At 46.6% G+C, this 24988-nt stretch overlaps 1 protein-coding gene across 3 annotated transcripts in view; it reads right to left on the bottom strand.

Moving 5' to 3' along the window:
• RANBP10 (RAN binding protein 10) overlaps positions 1 to 24988 on the bottom strand; it is a 137874-nt gene that overhangs the window by 29038 nt on the left and 83848 nt on the right. For all 3 annotated transcript variants that reach the window (XM_054048893.1, XM_054048892.1, XM_054048894.1), the window contains exon 4: positions 11708 to 11875. In XM_054048893.1, the coding sequence (XP_053904868.1) occupies positions 11708 to 11875 (168 nt within the window). The remainder of the gene's footprint in view (positions 1 to 11707; positions 11876 to 24988) is intronic.

Here is a 24988-nt window from a genome sequence, read left to right as displayed (position 1 = left end):
CTCTGCCCCCAAACTCTATAGCTGGAATATGTACGCCTCTCTGTGCTGCCACTACCTCAGCACCCACAGAGCTCCTGCACTCCTCACAGGAACAGCCCCAGCCACCTCGGCTGCAATACCAAGTGCTAGACTGTATCTCGGACGCCGAGTAGGCCTAGCATCAGAAGGCCCAAGGGCTGTGGGTGTTACAGAGAGGAGATTATCAGAAGGCCCAAGGGCTGTGGGTGTTACAGAGAGGAGATTATCAGAAGGCCCAAGGGCTGTGGGTGTTACAGAGAGGAGATTATCAGAAGGCCCAAGGGCTGCGGGTGTTACAGAGAGGAGATTCACATTGCTAAGATGACAGAGGCCCAGCTGCAAGTATAGAAGAGTGGATCAGTGTAGGTAAGAGATTGGGGTCATGACCACTGCAGGGATCACCACTAGCCTTTCCACTGACTGATGGTAGATCAGATTGACAGACGTAAAGACAGGTGTGAAGGAGGTTTCTAGCACTGCTTTCTTAGGCTTAGACTATTAATTATTCCTGACATGCTAAACACTACATCGAGGCCTCCTTCCCAGGCATGGAATTGTGGTGCTCCCTAGGGATCAGACGAAAGAAGCGTGCACTGATTCTTTTACATAGTCTGCTGCTTCTCGACCCCAGGTGTGAAAAAAGCTCCACACTGCAGTGAAATACATTAGTGCATGGCACGGTAAGGTGTAAATCTACAGCACACTAGCTGGCCACATGGACCCTGCTACAGTGCACTAAAATGTCCGCTCTGTGCACTGATCCACCCCAGTTTGTAACAGGAGTAGAGCAAAGTGCACTACAGACCTTTTAGCGCACGGTAGATTTACACCCCCGTTTGCTGTGCACTACCTGCCCATATAGTCAAACTCTGCTGGAGACCATTCATTCTCCCTCTCTACTTTTAGCACAGAACTGTGATTCAGAGCACACTTTCTCCAGCAATTTTAAAAAGTCCACTATTTGAAGCAACATAGATTCATAATCAAATGGGTTGAGAAAGTCTTGGATCGTGACCAGCTAAACAGCTTATAGGGCCATGAGGTTAATTAACCTACCACACAGTTTGGAGCTACTTTCCAGTAGGCAACCTCATCACAAGTCAATAAAACTATGGATCAATATGCTAAATACACTGGAATAAACAGTTGGGGGAAATTTTCAAAGGATTTCCCCCTCCTTATCTCCCCACCTACCCCTCTGTGCATTGCTCTCCCCACCATCTCCACACTCAAAGATCCTTCACCAATCGAACTGCTTTCTGTGGAGTTCCCCTCCACCACATTGGTTAAGTTTCATATTTTGTTTGGCCAGCTGGGTGAGCGCTTGTTCCCACCCTTACAACAAAAGGAAGTTAACCTGCTGATCTAGCCACCATGGCAGCAGGAGGGGTTCTGCAGCCCAGCTACAATTCCAGCTCCGCACCGGGCATTCTTCAATCTTCTGTGTGTGTGTGTGTGTGTGGGGAGCGGGAGGAGGAGGAGTGCAGCTCTCCCACTGGGGCACCTGCAGCCATCACATTTACAGTGCAGGGAGCCCGCAGCCCCAGGAAGCAAGGTGAGCACAGAGGACATTTACAGTCCCTGCACTTAAACTGAGAGCCTTCTCCTCTTTGAAGCAGGGTTGCATCACAGCCACTCTTCTCTAGAGGTAGCCTGATCTCTACTCAGAGATTCTTCTACAACACAGGACATAGATCAGGTTTCCCAACAGAAAATGGTATTATACTCCATGTCCCGAACAAGGAAATACTAATCCCAGTGTAACTATGGAAGATGCTACTTCAACAGCATTCCATTTTATAATCTCAATAAAACTCTCTGGACCACGCTGCAGTACTGATTAGTGCACATGTGTGGGAAGCGTTGGGAACCTGTCAGTCAGTTTTATTGCTTCAAACAGCCAGCAAATTGCTTCAACAGAGCCCAGCCGTAGTCCAGACACCACAAGGTCATTAGCAGAAATTAAAAAGAGGTAACAGCTCCTTAACTATTCAGCTGGATAAAAAGCAACTCTACTCCGCCTGCCTGCAGCAATTCAAGTGCATGGAGATAGCTGCAAAGCCAGTTTTAGGAAGGTGGTGGTGACTCAAGACTGGACAGTTCAGGAAGAGATTGCAAAGTGTCTCTCCTGTAAGTCAGCGGTTCAAATCCAAGCCAGGGCAGTACTGGTAACTGTTCAGTGGTCTGGATACAATGTGTGCATGTGTCAACGCAGCTCCAAGTGAACAGTTCTGATATCACTAACGCCACTGTGACAATCTCAGCAGAGATCCCAAGGACTGAACTGCACAGAGACTGAGCTATTCCCCCTTGCCCGCAGAGAGAGTCTTTTCTGGTCAGAAGGGGAGTTCACTGGCAGGTAGGCACAAAGCACACTGCCTCTGCATAACACCACCTTTCACCAGCACTGACACAGTTGTTTATCTTTCAGGGATGCTGCCCTCACGCGACAAAGCCAGCACTTCCAATACAGGCTAATAAAACATTTAGCTATGGTGTGGCTTACTGCAGGGCCTAATGGAAAGTCAAATTGTCAGTACATTAGGGGACAGAACCATTTTGCCAACGATCAGATAGTGATGGCTATGAGAGCAGAATTTCATTCAACTTCACCAGGAGGAAACCTCTCTCAGATAAAGAATGAGCCCCCATTTTTGCATGCCATGAAAGAATCCTACAAACAAGGTAGGGGAGGATAATCTCTTTTATTGGACCAACTTTTGTTGGTGAGAGAGACCAGCTTTGAAGCTTACACAGAGCTCTTCTAGTGGATTCCAGAGCGGTTGCGATCAGTAGGGAACACATGGATTCTGGAACCTACTGCAGCCTGAGAATGTGAATTGACAAATATACAGTTAAAAACTGTGTTGTACATTTTTTTGCACTGGAAAACTATTTTAGCTAGATTCAACATTTCTCGGGTATTCATTAAAAACCTATGGAAACCCGTGTAAAGACATGCAGTAGATTAGTGATCTATGTCACACCCAAGTCTCTCAAACAACACCGGACAGAAGAATAAACAAACTAATTCCTTTCTCTCATGGTGAGTGTGAGATTAGAGACAACTGTTCTTCTAAAGATAAATTTGGAAACACATCTGTACAACACAGGAAAGGGCACTGAAGATTCAAATCAGAAGACATCTGCTATCTGAGTCCATCCACAGGACTTCAGATCATGAATGTTCAATGAACAGGACTCTTCCTTTGACAAATAATTTTGAAGGAGTTATTTAAACGCTGCTGCTTTGCCACTGCTTCCTGGTTTATTTTATCAGATGCTGAAAAGAATGTACTCATTTCTTTCCCTGTCCATTTAGACTGAAGAAAAGTGCAACAGGATATAATTTAGAGATGTTTTATGGCCAAAGTGTTACCGTCTTCCCTAATGTCTAAATATTAGGAACTTTTTAATAGTCATTTTTAATAACAAGTAAATGCCAGGATTTCTGCTATCAGAAAGGTGTTCTGTTGATATTCTTCACTGCACAAAAGCTTATGATTTCTGCAGATTCCTTTTGGAATGCAGAAAAATGGAGCGTCACCACTCTCTAACCTGGAGGCCAGGCAATTTGGGGCACAACTTAATGAAGTAGTGAGGTAAATTAATTCCAGAGCACAAGGCAGAACTGCTGTGAAATTCACCTCAACTCTCCAAATGCTAGTCTGAGCAAGTGAGGGCAGTGGTATTGACTTCTCCATTGTAACACAGGAAAGGGATCTGCAATCACAATTCCAAGAGTAGATCTTTAACCAAGCTGTGCGACGCAGTATGAACCCCTTCATGCTACGTGCACTGAGTGAAACAGCCTCTTTGCGTCAATGCACTTTAGAGGGCGATGGCCTCACACAGTGCTCCTTCACTTATCCAGAAGCTGTGCCTCTCAGCTTTCTGGCTAAAATGCGGAGCAGAACAGTTCCACACAGGATAGCCTCTCTGTGGGAACTAGATCCTGTCCTGTGGAGGATGGACTGTATGATCAAACAGGTCTTTTCTTACCACTATCACAATCATTATTAATCTCTGAAGTGCTCCAAAATGTGAAAAAAACCAACTAATGAGCTTCCACGCATCAGAGATGCTAGCTAGCTATACAATGTAGACACACCCGTCCACATTCAAGAAGGAGCATTAGCTAGCTAGGAAACATCCAGCCGAGATGCTGGAAGGAAAGCTGATGAGAGCTTTCTGCCACACATTTCTATACATATCACACTGCGGAGAATGCTAAGTGAAACATGTAGAAAAAACGCAGGGCTAAGGCTCGGAGGCCACTCCTGGATCCATGTGAGATCAAGCAAATTCCTTAAGAACTCTTTCCTAGAAGAGGACAGACAATCCCATCAGATTGTCCTGCAAGCTCAGACAGCAGCCTGGGCTGGAATGGATGCCTCCCAGCAGCCTTTGAAAGAGCAGCAAAAACTACTCAGGAAAACAATTAAGGGCTATGACAAAAGTGTTCTTTGCTAACAGCCCTGGAACATCCTCCTGTGCACTTAGCCACATGGGAAGTGGTTAGCGCATGAGGATGCTTCTCCCTTGTGGTACAGATGCTCCTTCAGGCATCTGAGAAACGGTGTCACTGCAAGGTGCATCTCAGGACAGAAGGGTTCCTAGCTGTACACACAACAGCAGCTGCTGCCACGTGTACAGGCAGCAGTGAAGCAAACTGAACAAGCCAGCCAAGGCACGTGAAGGCTGATGCATTGTCCTTACCTTCCCCCATTGCTCCAGAAGGCAGCCTGGCCGCTCAAGCTGGTCACGGTTACTTGGCCCGAGCCTCAATGTCATTACAACATGACATCTTTGTATTAAAAAGTTTGTTAAAAATAAAAATTAACCCTTTCATTAAAATGTCAAACTGCATCTGCCCATTCCTGCCCCCAATAAGCCCTTTTGGGAGCTGGTCTGATCTTGCGGCCAATGCACTGTTAGTTGAAATGGGAAAGCACATGGCAATCTGACAGTGACATTGTCCATGAGAAATAGCTACTTCTGTGGGAAGGAAATCAAGATGAGCACAGTTCCAACTAACCCCCTTGTACCAGTATAAACAGATTTCATCCATAATTTTACTCAAAGACCCTTCCCCTTTCCCCAGCTCCATACAAGCCATGCACACAGTAATCAGGAGATCTCCAAGCCAAGTCCTCCCCTCCCCTTCAGCCAAAAGTGACCATGGCTTCTGCCTCAGTTAGAGGCTTTCGCCACAGTTGCCTCTAGACACCTTTGTTACAGAGACTAATCCACAACTTCACGTACACACAGCGAAGGGTTTAAGTGACATGGACCTCAGACAGCTGCCTTCACCCCTTAATAGCTACGTCCTGCCTTTCTGCTCATGTCTGAATAGCCAATTATTATTATGAATAGTAATCATGATTTGTATTACCGTAGTGTCTAAGATCCCCAGTCCTGGATCAGAACACTAGGTGCTGTGCAGACAGAACAAAAAAATGCTCCCTAACCAAGGGCCTTCAAATCTATGTAAGCCTGCTCTCCTCGACCCTGGGGGTCCCTCCTCAACCCTGCGGGTCCCTCCTCAATTCACACAGGACACCCCAAATCACTGCTCCCATGACACAGTGCTAGCTTTCTACTTGGGAAAGGTGTTAGCAAATTCCTTTGGCTTCCAGGCAGGTGGCGATCTCACTGCCAGTGATGACCTGGAGGGAGTGCCAGTGGAAGCAGCACAGGACACACCACACTCTGCCAAGAGGGACCCTTCAGAGAGCAGGCTCCGAATGCTAATGATAACTAAAGACTTGCCCGTGAGCCGTCGCTGGGCTGAGCCAAACAGCTGCCATTCTATCAGACTACTTGGGCAAAGCCACTGGGCAGGAACAAAACTCAGCCGGGTTTGATGCGTCTCCACCAATTTGATGCAGTCCAATTGCCAAGACTTGGTTTGAAGAGTGGGCTCTTTTCATCCTATTGCCACAGTTCTCCAGAAGTGGCCTGTGAAGTATGTTCGCTAACCTGCCAAACCTGAGTGAAGCCAGAGGGTGGGAGGGTGATCTGGTCCATGGCAATTTCAGTGTGTTACTCGGGGAGAGAGAGGGGGGAGGAGAGAGGGAAAGGTCTCTCACAGCCAATGTCTTCAGGTTGGAGCATTCACAGGGAAGGCCTTGGAATAAGGTCCATTAATATTAATGATCATTAGTTCTATGCCTCATCTGCATAACATGCTGAGAGTACAATCCCTCCTGTCTGCCTGTCACACTGCATCTGGCAAACAGCATCAAGCCAGTGAAACAGCTTTTGCTGTTAACTGGCAAAACAAGCAGACTGTTTGCATCCTGTCCAGTTCCATTTGCTGCTGTGCTCCTCTCCATGCCCTGACCTTACGTTAGCCATTCCAGGAGCTGTGCAGAGATGACATTTCTCCACCCGAGAATGTGTGCTTTCCCCGAGTATCGGCATTGTAAATCAGACAGACTGGAGGAAGCGTCTTCGGCTAGAACTCTCAGGGAGGAGGACGTGCTATTTTCATAATCCCAGTGATCTGTCCAGCTGGGACCTGAGCACCCCATTAGAGAGTCAAAGAACTGAAACACTCCTCCAGAACGCCTTGAGCGTACTGTTCCATTTGGCCACTTCTGTTACATACAAAGGTTTATAATGTAGCCGTATCTTCTTGCCACCTCTGCAGAAAATAAACTCTTCCTCCTGGTTGAAGCCCTGATGTTCGTTCATTCCCCTCATATCCCCACCTCTCCTGATTAACACCTGCCAGCTCTGGACCACGTGTAGCTGTCACCTTCCTTTTGGAAAGAGTCAATGCTGCTCCTTCAGCAGCTGGAAGGAGTCACTGTTGAGATGTAAAAACTGTTTCTCCCAGGCCTTGAAATGACAATGCAAAACAGTTCCCACTTGAGGTCCCCAACTGTACATTTTCTAGTACCAACTGGAACGTCCAGAATTAGTGACATGTATCTCTTCCCCTAAGATGGTGCTGAGACATTAGCTCCTAAGTCATTCCTGACAGAAAGGTCACAATGAAAGGGTATAGAAAGCATGGAAGACCAAGGAAGGCTGCCGAGAGAGAGCTTCAACGAAAAGGAAAGAATGAGTTTAAACTTACAGGAAGGTGCAAAAGGGAAGAAGTAGGCAGAGCACTGGACTGCCAGGCCCACCTGTCTGGCAGGAATACTATCCCTTTGCTAGGGCCTTCCCAGAAGATCTCAATCCATCTGTGACCATCAATTGTTCTCCTCCCAGCTTGTGGCTCTGTCCCCCTTCTCCAAGTCCCTCCACCCCAAACATACACTTCTCTTGCTTGCTTTTACCCTTCATGTTTTGTCCTCTCTACCTATCCAATCGTCTCCTTTATCACAAGGCTGACTCCTGCCTTCGCTCTGCCAACGATGCTGTTCTCAATCGACTCATGTCCCCAAATCGCCCCACATCAGCGAGAAAAGCTGCTGGTCAATCTAGGAAGCCATCTCCCTAATCCTCTTCAAATCCCTCCTTGTAACTCTCCTCTTCTGCAGTGCAGACCAAAAACTGCACTCTGGTAACTGCTAGACAGGCAGCAAGCTGCGATTACTGCTCCTGATCAGCTAAAAATTGCACTAATCATATTGTTACCCAGTCTCAGCCTGCCTGGCTCATCCATCTTTTGTGTCTTGTCTTACACTGGGTAAGTGCTATAATAGCCCCATTTTTCTGCTGGGGAAACCAATGCTCAGAGAGGTTACCCCAGTGACTTGCCTAAAGTCACAGAGCAATGCAGGGCTGGGAACAGAACCTAGGGCTTTTGAGTTCCAGTCCTATACCTTCATCACAGGTACCTGCCTCCTTTCTTACAGCAGTACTATATAATTACCAGCATAAAGGAAGATCCTGCCTTCTAGGTATAGAGTGAAATTACAATATTTCAGTTAGATACAAGCAGCATCCAAAACAGGCTGAGCGTCAGGGGCCTTCAGACTGTATTATCAGCACAAACAGGTACCAAGACACTCTTGGGTGGGAACAGAATTGTAGCTGGCTATTCCCTGGAACATTTATGAGCCCACCTGGGAGAGCTGCGATATTCCTGTTCACTAGAGAAGGGACCTACAGCTTCAGTGTGTGCCAAGAAGCAGCGCACTACTCCCTTTCTGGGTCAGTCTCCAGCGCACACAACACAGATCCTGGATTCTCAGTCCATCATTCAGATAAGAGACAAGCAATGTTTAGACTTCATTAGGATGCATCCCCAGGGGCTTAGCTGTCCCTGGCCTGCTGAAGGTGCTCTTGTTTTCCTCTAGCATCCGCTCCGTGCAGAAATGCATGTTCCACACCTTCCTGTCACAGTCACGCTGCCCATCTCCAGTGAAGAGCTTTGCCACGGTTGATAGGCTGCTTGCGCTTGTGATCACTTGGTGCTGTGAAATGTGTTTTCCCCAGCTCAAAGCACTGACTAATGGATGCTTCTCCTCTTGACCTTGTGATTCCTTCTCAAACAGCAACAGGTAGACACCAGTCACCATTAGCCTTTCTGGGTGAGACTTCTGTTCCATTTTCCCAGAGAAACATCACATGTTCTGCCAGCCTTTGTGAAGGGAGAGGTAGCAGCTGCTACTATTCTCTTCTGCCTTTAGCCAGGGTTTCTGCTAATCCACCACTGCGCCAAGCATCCTTTTGCTTACCTCCTCTATACATCCCATATTCCTCCTCTGCGTGAGCCCAGAGAAGGGACAGTCAGTAGTCACAGCTGCAGCCTTTCCCACGCACTGCTCACTCCTGCACTCAAGTCACATTCACGATGCCACCGTATTCCACTGGCTCAGCAGTAGGCCGCCCCGGATCAGCCTGACCCGTCTCCTAAAACGGCAGGCAGTGATGCTGATGACCCAGACCACAGAACTCTCTAGTCTGCTGAGAGAAGAACTCTTGCCGGACAGGAATCCACAACAAAAGAATGGGGAGGCTTAAGCTGGGATCATTTTGAATGAGCTACCACAAACGCCAGAAGCCCTACTTATGGCACACATCATTTTTAAATATAAAACATCATTTGTGTGGCATCACAGCTGGTCAGGTTGGCAAAGAGCTTCAAGGCAAAAACAAGCCAGAACAAAATCCCCAGAGAGCCACTCAAACACACCATCTCCGCCGTAGCCGGGGCTGCAGTGGCCCGAATGCAATGGCTCCAACTGCCATCTCTGAATGCCACAGGGCAAGTTTTAAACAGATTCTTCCCCTTGGCCCGAGGAAAATGGCTCTGGATTGCTGCCCCCCAGAGAAGGATGGCAAAGTGAGTGGACAGTGAAAGGCTAACACTAGCAATGCACCCGGGTTTCCACACAAAAAGGCCTGTGACCGGGCCACATTTCCCATCAAACCCTCTATGATAAATGAAGGGGGGAGGGGACTCCTTTTTATGGACACCCAGCCAGCCAGTTAGCTACAAAATCCCTGTTAGTAGCTGTTCTCTACTTGTTTTACCTGTAAAGGGTTTAAAAAGCCCACAGGTAAAAGGAAGGGAATGGCACCTGACCAAAAGAGCCAATGGAAAGGCTAGAACTTTTTAAAATTGGGAAAAAACTCTGTCTGTTGTTCTCCAGAAAAAGGAGACACAGAGCAGCAATGCTGTAAGAAGCTTTAAACCAGGTATGAAAAAATCATGAAATCATACCTTGAAAATACTTATCTGAAACCTCAGATATGTAAGTAGATCAGGGAAGGTCTAGGAAGACGTGATTAGGTTTATCTCTTTATGGCTTGTGGACTCCTCTGTGCTAACCCCAGGTGCTTTTGTTTTGCTTATAACCTTTAAGCTGGACCTCAAGAAAACCATTCTTGATGCTTAATTATTACATTTGCTCTTTTTAAAAATTAGCAATAGCCTACATTCCAGATGTACACCTCTACCTCGATATAACACTGTCCTCGGGAGCCCAAAAATCTTACCGCGTTATAGGTGAAACCGCGTTATATTGAACTTGCTTTGATCCGCTGAAGTGCGCAGCCCCGCCCCCATGGAGCGCTGCTTTACCGCGTTATATCCGAATTCGTGTTATATTGGGGTAGGGGTATATTTTCTTTCTTTTTGTTCTTTAATAAAACTTACCATTTTTAAGAACAGGATTGGGTTTTTGTGTCCTAAGAGGTTTGTGCATATGTTGTTTAATTAGCTGGTGGCAACAGCTGATTTCCTTTATTTTCTTTCCCAGCTCTTCCCCGGGGGTGAGGGTGAAAGGGCTTGAGGGTACCCCACAGGAAGGAATTCCCAAGTGCTCCTTCCTGGGTTCTCAAAAGGGGGGGGGGGTGGCTTGCACTTGGGTGGTGGCAGCATCTACCCATCCAAAGTCAGAGAAAAGCTGTAACCTTGGGAGTTTAATACAAGCCTGGAGTGGCCAGTATTAATTTTTAGAAACCTTGCGGGCCCCCACCTTCTGCACTCAAAGTGCCAGAGTGGGGAATCAGCCTTGAAACCCTCCCTCAACTCCAATCAGAAATACTGACTACAAATTCTAGCCCAACTTGGGCTCTGCACCTGACCTGAATGCTTGCCGTTTTCCAATAAAAATCCAGTTCCCATGAGTTCGACATCCCTCAGGCTCTGCTGCGTAACAGCCTCAGGGCTGTGACACAAAATCCACCTGCAGGATCATGACTCGGATGTACCCGCAATGCAGCAACCATGCTTGCCTGAACACCACATCGGTCCTGCACTCCTCCTTTACCATCTTCCCCCTCCTTTTACCCAATTGCTCACTCTGTACAACTTTTGTCCTGGCAGGGGTTTATTTGGGGTTTTTTGCACCAGCCTCTTTAGCTTGAAGGAAACTAGGATCAACACAGCTATGAGAGAAGCAAAGGAAACAGGGAGTGTTTGTCCCCAGCCAAATCAAATGTGTTACAGTTCAGAAGGTTAGAGGAATTCACTGAAGTAAGCTAAACACTTTCCTCTGACAAATCAAATGACAGGGAATCACACTTACTGTGGAAGGGGGAGAGCTCATCTGATCAAGCTGCAGGATTGCATGATGGGCCTGTTGTCTCTATGGGCAGCATATTCAGGATGAAGGTGGCTGTAACCTGTGCCATCTTATACACATTGGGTGCAACTCTGAACTCCTGGAAGCTGCCAACATGACATTCAGTGGGGCAAAACCTGAACGTCCTTAGCGGGAACGTAAGGAGTCAACTAAAAGGGTATTTTGGATCATTCCACAACCAAGACAATGTTAAAGTAGAATTTGTAATGTTTTGCAAATGCATAGAACTCTAGGAGTTTTAGTCCATGGAGTGAGACTCACAAAGACAGAAGTCCCTTTAAAAACAAAGGGCTTTGTGACTCACTGGTGATGGTTTTGTAGTTTGTTGGGTAATATACAAACCAAACTTTCTGTGATTACATTTCCCTGCTGCCCAAACTCTAAATTCCCTACCTATCTCACCTAGGGCTGGGCAGGGGCACAGGGAGGGACAGCAGCTGAAGGGCCTGGGGACAAGTCTGTAATTTAGTTAAGCACATGTGGCAGCTGCAGTCACAGAAACAGTTACTTGCACTGGCAACGTTTATGGCTTTGGGGAATCTCACAGCTCCTGCTGGCCACTGTGTGTTCTTATTTCTCTCTAAAGCCTTCCTCTCAATTGCAGATCTGAGTTACATCATATGTGACAGAGTTTTAGAGTCCTAAGTGATTGTAGGCTAGGGTGGCCCATCCTCAGGACACCCTCCTTTGCCTACCTAAGCTGTGGCCATTCTTTGTGTAGAAGCAGGTGTTGTTGATGAGGTTGACGCAGCAGCCAATCACATCTCCAGTAGTGAAGGTGGGGCCATAGGGCTGCCCTGTCCCAGAAGAACAGAAGGAATGCCCATCGTCACCGTGGTAACCATACGAATGTTTATCCCAACCTGGAGAAGGAAAAAGAACAGATCAGTAATGAGGCAGGTTTCCAAGGAGCTGTATGCCGTTATTGGAGCTGAGTGGGAAATAGTTTTCCCATCCCAGGAAAATTTTCAAGATTCTGAATATTTTTCCTGTCCCAAGGAGGGATGAAAACTTTAAATCTCTAAAATTTTCACAAATCAACAATCCAAAAAACATTTCCGCTAGGGTCAATCCAAACATCGGATTCCGACCCCAACCTTTCAGTTAAAAACAATTTTTTTTTTTTTTTTTTTACTATCATTAGTTTAAATTTCAAAACAAAGTAATTTTGAACCAAACAAATTGATTTTTTTTGTCTCAAAAGTGCTGAAATGGGCAATTTTGACCATTTCAAAAATGTCTGCGGAAAGATTGGTGAGGAGTTTTTTTTTTTTAATTATTAAAGAAAATAGCTCCCGCAAACAGTTTCAGTTTTGATGAATCAGCGTTTTCCAACTAACATTTCCTAGAAAATACTAGTGCTGGCAAGAATCTAATACCGTTACTGTACTTGGGGGGCGGAGAGAGAAGAGACACACCAGAACAGCTACAGGCATTGCTACAGTTTCACATTTAAGCTTCTAGCCCAGGGGTCTTAAACGCAAATGACCATGAGGGCCATATGAGGACTAGTTCATTGGCCTGAGGGCCGCATTACTGACACCTCCCCCCCCGCCGCTCTCAGCCCCCCCCCATTCCGCCCCTTCCATGAGGCCCCACCCCTGCCCCGCCTCTTCCCACCCCTTCCCTGCCCCCATTCCAACCCCTTCCCCGAAATCCCCACCCCAACTCTGCCCCCTCCCTGCCCCCAGGGGGTGCAGGAGGGGTGTGGGGTGTGGCAGGGGCTCAGGCAGGGAGTTGGGGTGTGGGGTGCAGGAGGGGTGAGTGGTACAGTGGGGTCAGGGTGCAGGGTATGGCAGGGGGTTGGAGTGCAAGAGGGGTGCAGGGTGCGGCAGGGGGCTCAGGGCAGGGGGTTGGGGTGCAAGAGGAGTGCGGGGTGCGGCAGGGGGCTCAGGGCAGTGGGTTGGGATGCAGGTGCTGGTTTGTCAGTACAGCTCTGTATTGCCAAACGGATGCAGAATCCCGCTGTGCAGCCTCCAAAACGTACCCTAGTGGATGGAGAATGGGCAAAGATTCAGAGATTCTAAGGCCAGGAATGTCCATTGTGATCATCTAGTCTGACCTCCTGTATAGCACAGGCCAGAGACCTGCCCCCAAATTATTCCTAGAGCAGATCTGTTAGAAAAACCTCCCATCTTGTCAGTGATGGAGAATCCACCACAACCCTTAGTAAGTTGCTCCAATGGTTTATAACTCTGTTAGAAATTTACACCTTATTTCCAGTCTGAATTTGTCTAGCTTCAGCTTCCAGCCCCTGGATTGTGTTATATCATATAATAGAGCCTATTAAATATTTGTTCCCCATGCAGGTACTTACAGACTGTAATCAAGTCATCCCTTATAGCCTTCTCTTTGTTAAACTAAATAGACGGAGCTCCTTGAGTCTATCACTATATGTTTTCTATTCTTTAATCATTCTTGTGGCTCTTCTCTGAATCCCCTCCAATACGTCAACATCCTTCTTGAATTGTGAACATCTGAACTGGACACAGGATTCCAGTCACACCAGTGCCAAACACAGACATGAAATAACCTCTCTGCTCTTACTCATGATTCCCGTTTACGCATCTGAGGATTGCGTTAGCCCTTTTGGCTAAAGCACAACCCTCAAATGTTTTTCAGAGTCACTCCCTCTCAGGCTAGAATCCCCGGTGCTGTAAGTATGGCCTACATTCTGTGTTCCCAGGTGTATATACATTTACATTTCGCCATATTAAAACATCTTGTTTGCTTGAGCCCAGCTAACCGAGCGATCCACATCGCTCTGTATCAGTGACCTGTCCTCTTCATTAGTTACCACTCCACCAATTTTTGTGACATCTGCAAACTTTGATGGTCTTGTGTTTTCCTCCAGGTCATTGATCAAAATGTTAAATAGTGTCAGGCCAAGAACCCACTAGAAACACACCCGCTCGAGGAGGATTCCCAGTTTACAATTACATTTTGAGACCTAACAGCATCTTGGAAGGGGACATGACCATGCAGGAATGCACAATACATCAGGAAGATGATACGTGAAGGAGGGGTGGCGGGATGGTGTGCATGGCACACAAATGCTGCCCAGTGCACAGTGCTTAAATGGCTTTAATTACAAGACGAAAATGCCAGCAAAACCAATTAGCGCCAGTCAAAGAACACTACCCGTTTTCATAATTGGTTCCTTGTGTTTTGAAATGCAAAATGCCACTGCAAAGTTTGCCTGGGCTGCTCAGAACTACTCTCCGCAGAGGGGACTAAGCCATCAGCTAAAAGCTAAAGTGACTTCCAGGCAACACCTTGGTCTCTCTTTTCAGGTTGGGTTTCTTTAACAAGCAGCATAAGGGAAACAAGAAAATAAAATTCAGCATGGTAGGCCCCTCCGTGGTTCTGTGAGTACCACCCAAGCACCATCCCACCCGAGCAAAGGCCTATCCCCTGTGAGCTCAAAGGGGATTTATGTTTTGTTTCTCAGACCAGCTAAGTACCACAGTGAAGCATGAAAAATGGGCCCAATTCTTCACAATTTAAAGAAGCTGTAGCTTATGTAATGCTTCAAAGGTCAGTAAATCACCCCAGTTGCTCTCGGAGCGAGACACAGCACTGGATGTCATTTTCTTGTGCATGCTGGAATCTGGCTTTCCTGCGCATTCTGCCCTGGGGTGCTCTGCCCCCACAGTATCGCTCAGACTCTCCCTCCCTCCCTCCTCTCCTGTAGCACCCAACAGGACCCGCGACAAGGATAACACCACCCTAGCTGAAGTGCTCTGCAGCCCATCAGGACTGAGGCACTCCCTCCACTCCGCACTCCCACCCTCTGCACTAGGGGGAAAGGGACACGTCTGCATAGAAAATGCACACCCTCCTCCAGGGGGCAGTATAACAGCACTGATGCTGGACTACACAGCCTGCTCCAGACTTGGTCCTAGCTGGAGCTTAAACCCCTTTAAAAGGGCAAAGCCTTGAGAGTAGCCAATGAGCTGCCCAGGAGGTAACGGGGGAAGGAGAAGGTGGCTGAGGCTAATTTTGCTGCAGGAGAATGACAATCCAAACCACGACCATCATGAGAAGAACTAGTGTTGAAAAGCCTGAGCCAAAAGAACAGTCTCAATCTAGCAAGACAGGGCTGGATCCTCAGGCAGAAATTTTGCAGTAAGCTGTTCCGAATGCTTCTGAGACAGAAGCCACTTGTAGCAAACAAACCTTTCACACCACAAAAGTGACATTCAGGGGACCAAGGACCCTCTGGAGATTGGAGCCAGGGTCTGGGAAAGGTGTGCAAGATAGAACTGCAGAGGCTCAGAGGGCAGATGGGTTAGAGGTAGGGAGTACTTCCTGCAATGAGGCAATGGAAGATTTCAAATAGTGCTAATTGTTATTTATTGCCAGTATTACTGTAGCTCCCAGGAGCCCCAGTCCTGGACCTGAACCCCATTGTGCTGGGTACTGTAGAGAGAGAGCAAAAAGACAGGTCCTACCCCCCACCCCCCAGTGGCAAATTTTCCTTGTGTAAATATAAGACAAGAGACAACAGATGGATACAGACCGACCAGTGGGAGAGTACGAGGAAACAATGAGACAACTGGGGTGGCCAGTCCCTGGGAGAGTTGGGGATACGATGTTTCTGCCCTTGAGGCTCTCTAGAGTGTTACATGCTGTGACACTGAGCCAGCGAGGGTTAAGCAACCAGCAGCCTAAGAGACCAAAAACCAAACTTTATGGACATATTAGAGATGATAATCAGGGCCATTCCTTGTAGATAGCTATCAAAGCCCTGTGAAAGTAGACTAAATGCTTTGAAATGCAAACTTCTATTGTTAGAAGAAGATACTAATTATATTTGTCTGTGTTTACCTATATCTTGTTAGATGTTAACTATGTAACCAGATTAGCTTGTAGATGCTAAACTTCTGTTCCTGTCTATTACTATGTTGTATTGATTCAGAGATCAAAAAAAGAATATTAACATTTAGATCAGTGGCTCTCAACTTTTCCAGGCTACTGTACTCCTTTCAGGAGTCTGATTTGTCTTGCGTACCCCCAAGTTTCACCTCACTTAAAAACTACTTGCTTCCACAATCAGACATAAAAACACAAGTGTCACAGCACACTCTTACTGAAAAACTGCTGACTCTCTCATTTTTACCATATAATTATAAAATAAATCAATTGAAATATAAATATTGTACTTACATTTCAGTGTATCATATATAGAGCAGCATATCAAGTCATTTTCTGCATGAAATTTTAGTTTGTACTGACTTCACTGGTGCTTGTTGTAAAACTAGGCAAATATCTAGATGAGTTGATGTACCCCCAGTTGAGAACCACTGATTTAGATGAAACTTGGGTGTAATAATATCATTGTCTATATTTCTCTTTGAAGTTTGTAGTCTATGAACTGCTAGAATGGTTAATTATCTTATGCTAATGAATCCAGCTAGTTACCAGTGCGCCTAGGAAATAGAGATGTTACTTCAAAGCAATGATGTGCATTACCTATTCTTCATTCAAGGAACGCCTACTGCATTATCCGCTGCCAAAGAGGCTATCCCAGCCTGCTAGAGAACTATAAAAATTCTAGGGCCTGATCCTTACCATCTCAGCTCCACTTAAACTTGGTCAGGGGAAGTTTAAGTCGCAAGACTGAGGTCTCCAGGTCCATTCTGAATTACCCTGCTGTTTCCCATGGAAGAACTTAAATTCTTTCCATGGATTGACTATGGGACTATAACCTTTGGAATTGATTCTGGATTTTTACAAATCAGCAGCTCATCATCTCTTTTTGGGTCAGTTTCCTAGCACTTTATTCTCGGGCTGTCGATTAATCGCAGTTAACTCATGTGATTAACTCTGAAAAAATTAATCGCAATTAGAATACCAATTGAAATGTAGTAAATATTTTTGATGTTTTTCTACATTTTTAAATATATTGATTTCAATTGCAACAGTATACAAACTTGACATTGCTCACTTTATATATTATTTTTATTACAGATATTTGCACTGTAAAAATGGCAACCAAAATAAATAGGATTTTTCAATTCACCTCATACAAGTACTATAGTACAATCTCTTTATCACAGCGATGGGCAAACTTTTTGGCCCGAGGGCCACATCTGGGTATGGAAATTGTATGGCGGGCCATGAATCCTCACGAAATTGGAGGTTCGGGTGCAGGAGGGGGTAAGGGCTCTGTGGTGGGGCCAGAAATGAAGAGTTGAGTGTGTGGGATGGGGGTCCGGGCTGGGCAGGGAGTTGAGATGCAGGGGGGTGAGAGCTCCAGCTGGGACTGTGGGCTCTGGGGTGGGGCTGGGGATGAGGGTTTGGAGTGCAGGAGGGTGCTCCAGGCTGGGACCAATGGGTTTGGAGGGAAGGAGGGGGGAAATCAGGGCTGGGGCAGGGAATCGGGGGGTGCAGTCTCCGGGTGGTGCTTACCTCAAGCAGCTCCCAGAAGCAGCAGCATGTCCCCCTTCTACCTCCTGCACGGAGGCACAGCCAGGCAGCTCCACACGCTGCCCCGTCCACAGGTGCCGCCCCTGCAGCTCCCATGGGCCATGGTTCCTGGCCAATGGGAGCTGCAGGGGCAGTGTGCGGAGCCCCTTGGCTGCCCCTCCATGTAGGAGCTGGAGGGGGGGCATGCTGCTGCTTCTGGGAGCCGCGCGGAGCCATGGTACACACGGAGTGGGGCAAGCCCCCAACCTCACTCCCCAACTGGAGTAGGGAAAGCCCCAGACCCTGCTCCCCAGCTGGAGCTTGAGGGCCAGATTAAAATGTCTGAAGGGCGGGATGTGGCCCCTGGGCCGTAGTTTGCCCATCCCTGCTTTATTATGAAAGTGCAACTTAGAAATATAGATTTTTTTTTGTTATATAACTGCACTCAAAACCAAAATAATGTAAAAACTTTAGAGCCTACAAGTCCACTCAGTCCTACTTCTTGTTCAGCCAGTTGCTCAGACAAACAAGTTTGTTTACATTTACGGGAGATAATGCTGCCCGCTTCTTATTTACAATGTCACCTGAAAGTGAGAACAGGCGTTCATATGGCACTTCTGTAGCCGGCGTTGCAAAGTATTTACGTGACAGTTATGCTAAACATTCATATGCCCCTTCGTGCTTCCATACTGATGATGCTCGTTAAAAAAATAATGAATTAAATGTGTGACTGAACTCCTTAGGGGAGAACTGTATGTCTCCTACTCGGTTTTACCTGCATTCTGCCACATATTTCATGTTATGGCAGTCTGGGATGATGACCCAGCACATTTTAAGAACACTTGCACTGCAGATTTGACAAAACACGAAAGGTACCAATGTGAGATTTCTAAAGGTAGCTACAGCACTCGACCCAAGGTTTTAGAATCTGAAGTGCCTTCCAAAACCTGAGAGGGACGAGGTGTGGAGCATGCGTTTAGAAGTCTTAAAAGAGTAACTCTCCGATGTGGAAACTACAGAACCCAAACCACCGAAAAAGAAAATCAATCTTTCTGCTGGTGGCATCTGACTCAGGCGATGAAAATTAACATGTGTCCATCCGCACTGCTTTGGAGGGTTATCGAGCAGAACCTTATCAGCATGGACACATGTCCTCCGGAATGGTGGTTGAAGCATGAAGGGACATATGAATCTTTAGTGCATTTGGCACAAATATCTTGCAAGCCATACGAATACCTGTTCTCACGTTCAGGTGATATTGTAAACAAGAAGCAGGCAGCATTATCTCCTGCAAATGTAAACAAACTTGTTTGTCTGGGTGATTGGCTGAACAAGAAGTAGGACTGAGTGGACTTGTAGGCGCTAAAGTTTTACATTGTTTTGTTTTTGAATGCAGTTTTTTGTCCATAATTCTACACTTAAATTCAACTTTCATGATAAAGGGACTGCACTACTGTACTTGTATTAGGTGAACTGAAAAATACTATTTCTTTTGTTTTGTACTGTGCAAATATTTGTAATAAAAAATAAATATAACGTGAGCACTGTACACTTTGTATTGTGTTGTAACTGAAATCAATATATTTGAAAATGTAGAAAACATTCAAAACTATTAAATAACAGAATACCATTTAACAGTGCAATTAATCACGATTAATTTTTTTAATCGCAGGATTAATTGCAATTTTTAATTGCTTGACAGCCCTACTTTATTCATATTTGTATGTAAAATGATCTTATAACCATAATAATGCCGTTCTTTTCTTTTTAATAAATCTTAGTTTAATTAATAAGAATTGGGTGTAAGCATGTATTTGGGTAAAATCTGAAATATTGATTAATGGGTGGGTCATGTCATGAGCCCGATCTCTTGGGATTGGCAGAACTTTATATAGGGTGAATAAGTTTTTAAGTAATCCTCACCATATTTGGCTTGGCTGTCTGGGTGGGAGCCAAAGGCTGGATTGCTTAAAGGGACTGTATTTTAGCGTCTTGATAACCAGCACGGTATTATAGAAGTTGTTTTGTGACTGGCTTGGTGAATCCAATTTATAAAAATAAACCACCAGTTTTGGGGATCATCTGCCCCATTCTTTGGGGTTTGCCCTGATTGAGCGACCTCAGCATGCCCCTCTAGAGACCCCGGTCCCACATGCTATCCCAGTAATCGCACAACCTCGATAGTGATGGGAGATAGCTCTGCAAGTGATTTTCTGTGGAAGCGGGGTTTGTGCACTGCCAAAGGACCCAGAAACACTCCTCTCTCAAAGTTCTTTTAACACATTAAGCCTCACCCTCCATTTTACAGACCCCTGCTTCATGTCAGCCTCCCCCCGCCACTAGGGTGACCAGACAGCAAGTGTGAAAAATCGGGACATGGGTGGGGGGTAATAGGAGCCTATATAAGAAAAAGACCCAAAAATCGGGACTGTCCCTATAAAATCGGGACATATGGTCACCCTACCCGCGCCACACACACCTTCTGATTCAGAAGGGATTGGCATGGCTCCTTCCAGTGCCCCTGAATAAGGCTCTCAGGCTGGCCAGAGGCATTCAAGGTGATCCTCAGCTCTCAACTGCCTCCCATTTGATGAATGCATGGCGAAGCAAGAATTATAATGGGAAGGTCAAGTGCTGAGCCAGCTCTAGAACATACCCCAGTCAATGCTGCCTGTGCTTTGAGCTAGGTCTGAGGCTTAAAGGCACAAAGGACTCTGCAACACAGCAAGGTCTACAAAAGAGGAATAGTTTCCTCTGTCAAACCCTAGTCCCCTGCATCAGAACTGAGGCCTGCTGGCTGTCAGCTCTCTTGGAATATTCCCACACAAACACCGATTTAAATCCTTCCAATACACAGTAAAAAGAAGAACAGGAGTACTTGTGGCACCTTAGAGACTAACAAATTTATTAGAGCATAAGCTTTCGTGGACTACAGCCCACTTCTTCGGATGCATATACACAGTGTTCATGCTAAAAATGAGTGAACATGTGAGAAAGCTCACCATTTCCCCTGCAGGGTTTCAGGGCAATTAGCCCTAACAAGAACTACTACACCAGGGCACCCAGCTCTGCTATGTGCATCCTGGCTGGAACCCACCACAAAGAAAGCGGGAAAAAGTCCTCATTGGATTCCTGTCTGCCTGAGATGGACTAGAGGATAGAAAGGTGAGAATGAAAACTAACTTCTGAGGAGTTAACAGGGCAGTGATGAGAATAGCAAGGTTTTTGGCATATCTACTCGGAAGCAAGAAGTGAGTTTTACAGCTATCCCAAGCCTAGAGAGAGGAGGGGATGGGTGGAGTCACTGGAGAGGGGTGTGGCCAGTGGTGACATTGTTCTGTGTCCATACAGCACCTAGCACAAAGGGGTGACTCTAGATGGTACAGTAACACGAATGATTAATAATAAATGTTAAATAACTATAGGATGCTGAAGAGGAGAGCAAGTGGAGTTGTGAATCACTAGAGGGATTTTAGTTTGTAGAATACGGAAGGTTCTGGAAAGTGGGCAGGGTAGCCGATAACGTGATTCTACACAAAAGTGGCTGGATAGTCTTACGCTTTAGCCTTCAGCATTGAAGTCACTAGGGAGCGATTTCACCCTAATTCCAATCAAGGTGAATGCTGTGACCACAACTGAAACCAGGCCATTAGTGTCTACTAATTACCAATCAATGCACAAATTTATCTGCTTCAAGAGCAAAGATTTAAGAGAACTGGATGCCCGGGATTAGGCTCCTAAATTCATATTTAAGAAACTAAGGAAACAGCCTGGTTTCCAAAAGCGATGAAAATCCATCAGGTCCCATGGTCACTTATCTAGGTGTCTAAACATGGAGTTTGAAGCCTAGCTTTAGTCTCCCATTTTTTAAAATCTTGGCCAAGCCTACGGTTGAAGGAAGTGGGCAAAAACAAGCAATGGAATAATTGACTGCAACAATGAAAATAGGTGCTTCAGAGGAATGAAGCTTTAACCACTGCCAGGAGCCATTCAGTAGCAAGACAGAAAGGATTCATGCTCATCTCAAAAAAAACTTAAAAAATGGTTTCTTTGGCTCCTTCAAGATCTAATGCGCCTTGGACTGAATTTTTCTGCTGAAGTGAAAGCAGAATATGGATTAGTTTGATGACCCCGGCAAGTGAGATTTTCAATGCAGTCATCAAAACATATCTGCAGTGGTAAATTCAGCCTCTGTTCCAGGCCTCCCAGCGGCTCTTCAGCACCAGCTTCTTTCAGGGACCCTCTTTCTTTGTCCTCCTCAGCCAAAACGTATCTAAGAGCAATCTGAGGCTGGGCCCTGGAAAGGTTAGAGAAATTCCACTGGGAAATAAGGGACAACTCCAACAGTGAGGATCAGAAGCCACTTGGAACAAGGTTATTGAGGGAAGTGGTGGGTTCATCCCCACATGCAGTCTTGAATTAGACTGGATATCTCTAGCTCAACGACAAGTTATCAGACATGACAGTGTCCACGTTACTAGGGAAGGAACAATTCCCTGCATTCCGGGAAATACTGGGTGAAATGATCTGGCCTGTGTTATGTAAGTGGTCTATGAAAAGAAAAGACTTGAACTTGATAAAATAAAAGGCTCCAACTTTCTGAATGACGACTTTCAATGTAGCACACAAGCATCAATTTAAAGAAACCACTCAAGCACTCTGCCCCAGATACTCGGCTCCAGGCAGCTCCGAACTCACTACAATGCTGCAGGTGAAGAACTTGAGGAAAACAACTAAAAGAACCAACGCCGGTATCCATGCACGATGGCTGGCTGAAGCTGGGAAGTGACTCAATAATGGCGATTGGCATCCTATAGAGGGGAAAAAACACATTCCTACTCACTGCTGTTGATTCTATAACTGAAAACATGCTAAAAAGGCCTCTGCCATGTGCTCAGGCAATAAAAATACAGTGAGAAATGAGCAAACCCCTCAGACAGACATCCGTGGGGTCAGCATCCTGCTTAAACCTTGCTGAGAAAGCAGCACCAGCAAGCAGTCCTAACGCGCACCATGGGAGATCAAGAGTTCTTCTCCAGCACGCATCGGCCTTACAGCTGGTTGACTGAAGAAGAGGAGGGTGATGGATGCCACAGTTTCCCAGTGATACTTGGTGGTCCTCTCAGGAAGTCGCTGTCTCTCCATCTGCATCCAGCCCCCTCCATCAGCAGGTTGCATTGAGCAGGAGGGTGATGCTGAGCCAAACACCACAACCTGGGCTAGACAGAGAGGCACTAGAGTCACAACAGTGTATGAAAGAGGTTTCGGAGGGACAAGGCAGATCACAAGCTGCTGATGCAGCTGTTACAGTTGCCGCAGAAGTCTGGCACCATATAATTAACAATGAACTGGAGCCACACTAGGGAAAAACCAAAGAGAGATTGAGAGAAGCTGTGCAATCTTTCCATTACTTAACCCACCTGACTAAGGCCTGGTCTACACCTAAAATTTAGGTTGACCTAGCTATATTGCTCCGGGCCTGTGAAAAACGTCACACCCTGTGTGATGTAATCAGGTAGACCTAACCCCCACTGTAGACACAGATAGGTGTCCTAGGTACCACCTGTCGGAGGAGGTAGATTACCTACACTGAGGGATAAACCTCTTCCATCAGTGTAGGAAGTGTTTACATTACAGCGATACATGTTTTGAAAGAATTTCAATGTGTGAACAATGCAGTATTGTCGCTGTGTCGGTCCCAGGATATTAGAGAAACAAGGTGGGTGAGGTAATACCTTTTATTGCACCAACTTCTCTTGGTGAGAGAGAGGCTTTCAAGCTACACAGAGCTCTTCCTCACCTAAGGAAGAGGAAGGTGAGGAAGAGCTCTGTGTAGCTTGAAAGCTTGCCATGGCTACAACTGTGCTGCATACAACTTTGACTTGTTCACACACAAAAATTCTTTTAAAATATAAACTAGGGTTACCATATTTAAAAAATAAAAAAAGAGGACACTCCACAGGCCCTACCCCCGCCCCTTTCCCACCCCCGCCCCAACTCCGCCCTTTCCCCGCCCCTTCCCCAAAGTCCCCGCCCTAACTCCCCCTCCTCCCTCCCAGCCACGCGAAAAGGGCTGCCCGAGTGCTACCGGCTTTACAGTTTGCCAGGCAGCCTCCAGACCCTGCGCCCCCCGGCCGGCGCTTCCCCAGCGCAGCTGGAGCCCGGGAGGGGAAGCGCCCAGCCGGGGGCGCAGGGTCTGGAGGCTGCCCGGTAAACCGTGAAGCCGGTAGCGCTTGGGCTTCGGGCAGCCCCTATACCTCCGGACCCTGCGCCCCCAGCCGGCACTTCTCCTCCCCAGCTCCAGCTGCTCTGGCGGCGGCTAGGGTCCGGAGGCACGGGGGCTGACCGAAACCAGTAGTGCTGGCTCGGGCAGCTTGGCTCTTAAACAGAGCCTAAGTCTGAGTCCGGGGAGGAGCAAAGCAGCCGCGGGAGAGGAAGTGCCCGGCCGGTATTTTTCCTGGACATGTTCGGCTTTTTGGCAATTCCCCCCGGACCGGGGGTTTGATTGTCGAAAAGCCGGACATGTCCGGGAAAAACCGGACGTATGGTAACCCTATATAAACTAAAAGACAGATCTTGTGGTGGGTTTTTTGTTTTGTATTTTTTAAGACATAGGCCAAACTGGAAATGCCAGTAAGTTAGAGCAGATGAAGAAGGATACAGCATGGGATATGAGGGAAGGTCCTCGCACTTATCAGTAACTTGTTAAAAGATAGGAAATGAAGAGTAGGAATAAATAGTTTTCACAGAGGAGAGAGGTAAATAGCAGGGCCCCCAAAGATCTGTTCTGGAAGCAGAGCTGTTCAAACTATTCATAAAAGATCTGGAAAAAGGGATGGCAAAGTTTGCAGATGCTACAAAATGACTTAAGACAGTTAAGTCCAAAGCTGACTGCAAAGAGTTACAAAGGGATCTCACAAAACTGGGTGACTGGGCAGCAAAATGAAGGATGAAATTAAATGTTGATAAATGCAAAGTAATGCACATTGGAAAACAATCCCAACGACACACACAACATAACAGGGTCTCAGTTGGCTGCTACCACTCAAGGAAGAGATCTTGGAGTCATTGTGGAGAGTTCTCTGAAAACATCCACTCAAAGTGCAGCAGCCGTCAAAAAACTTACCAGAATGTTAGGAACCATTAGGAAAGGGATAGATAATAAGACAGAAAATATCATAATGCCTCTATAGAAATCCATGACACAGCACAGGAGTGCAGGGGTGATCAGGCTGCAGGATTTTCCTGCTTGAATCATTTGTTTTACAAGCCAGGAAGCAGGGCCGGCTCCAGGGTTTTGGCCGCCCCAAGCAGGGCCCCCCCCCCAAAGACGCGATCGCCACCTGCGGCAGCAATTTGGCGGGAGGTCCTTCACTCCGAGTGGGTGTGAGGGACCGTCTGCTGAATTGCCGCCGAATAGCTGGACGTGCCGCCCCTCTCTGGAGTGGTCGCCCCAAGCACCTGCTTGCCAGGCTGGTGCCTGGAGCCGGCCCTGCCTGGAAGTGGGAATTTTGTGTCTCATTTAAAACACACATAGGCAGTTTCCCTGCCCTGATTTTCTGCCT

Source organism: Malaclemys terrapin, chromosome 14, assembly GCF_027887155.1.
Source record: "Malaclemys terrapin pileata isolate rMalTer1 chromosome 14, rMalTer1.hap1, whole genome shotgun sequence".
NCBI classification, from domain to species: domain Eukaryota; kingdom Metazoa; phylum Chordata; order Testudines; family Emydidae; genus Malaclemys; species Malaclemys terrapin.
This window is presented reverse-complemented; position numbering and strand designations above follow the sequence as displayed.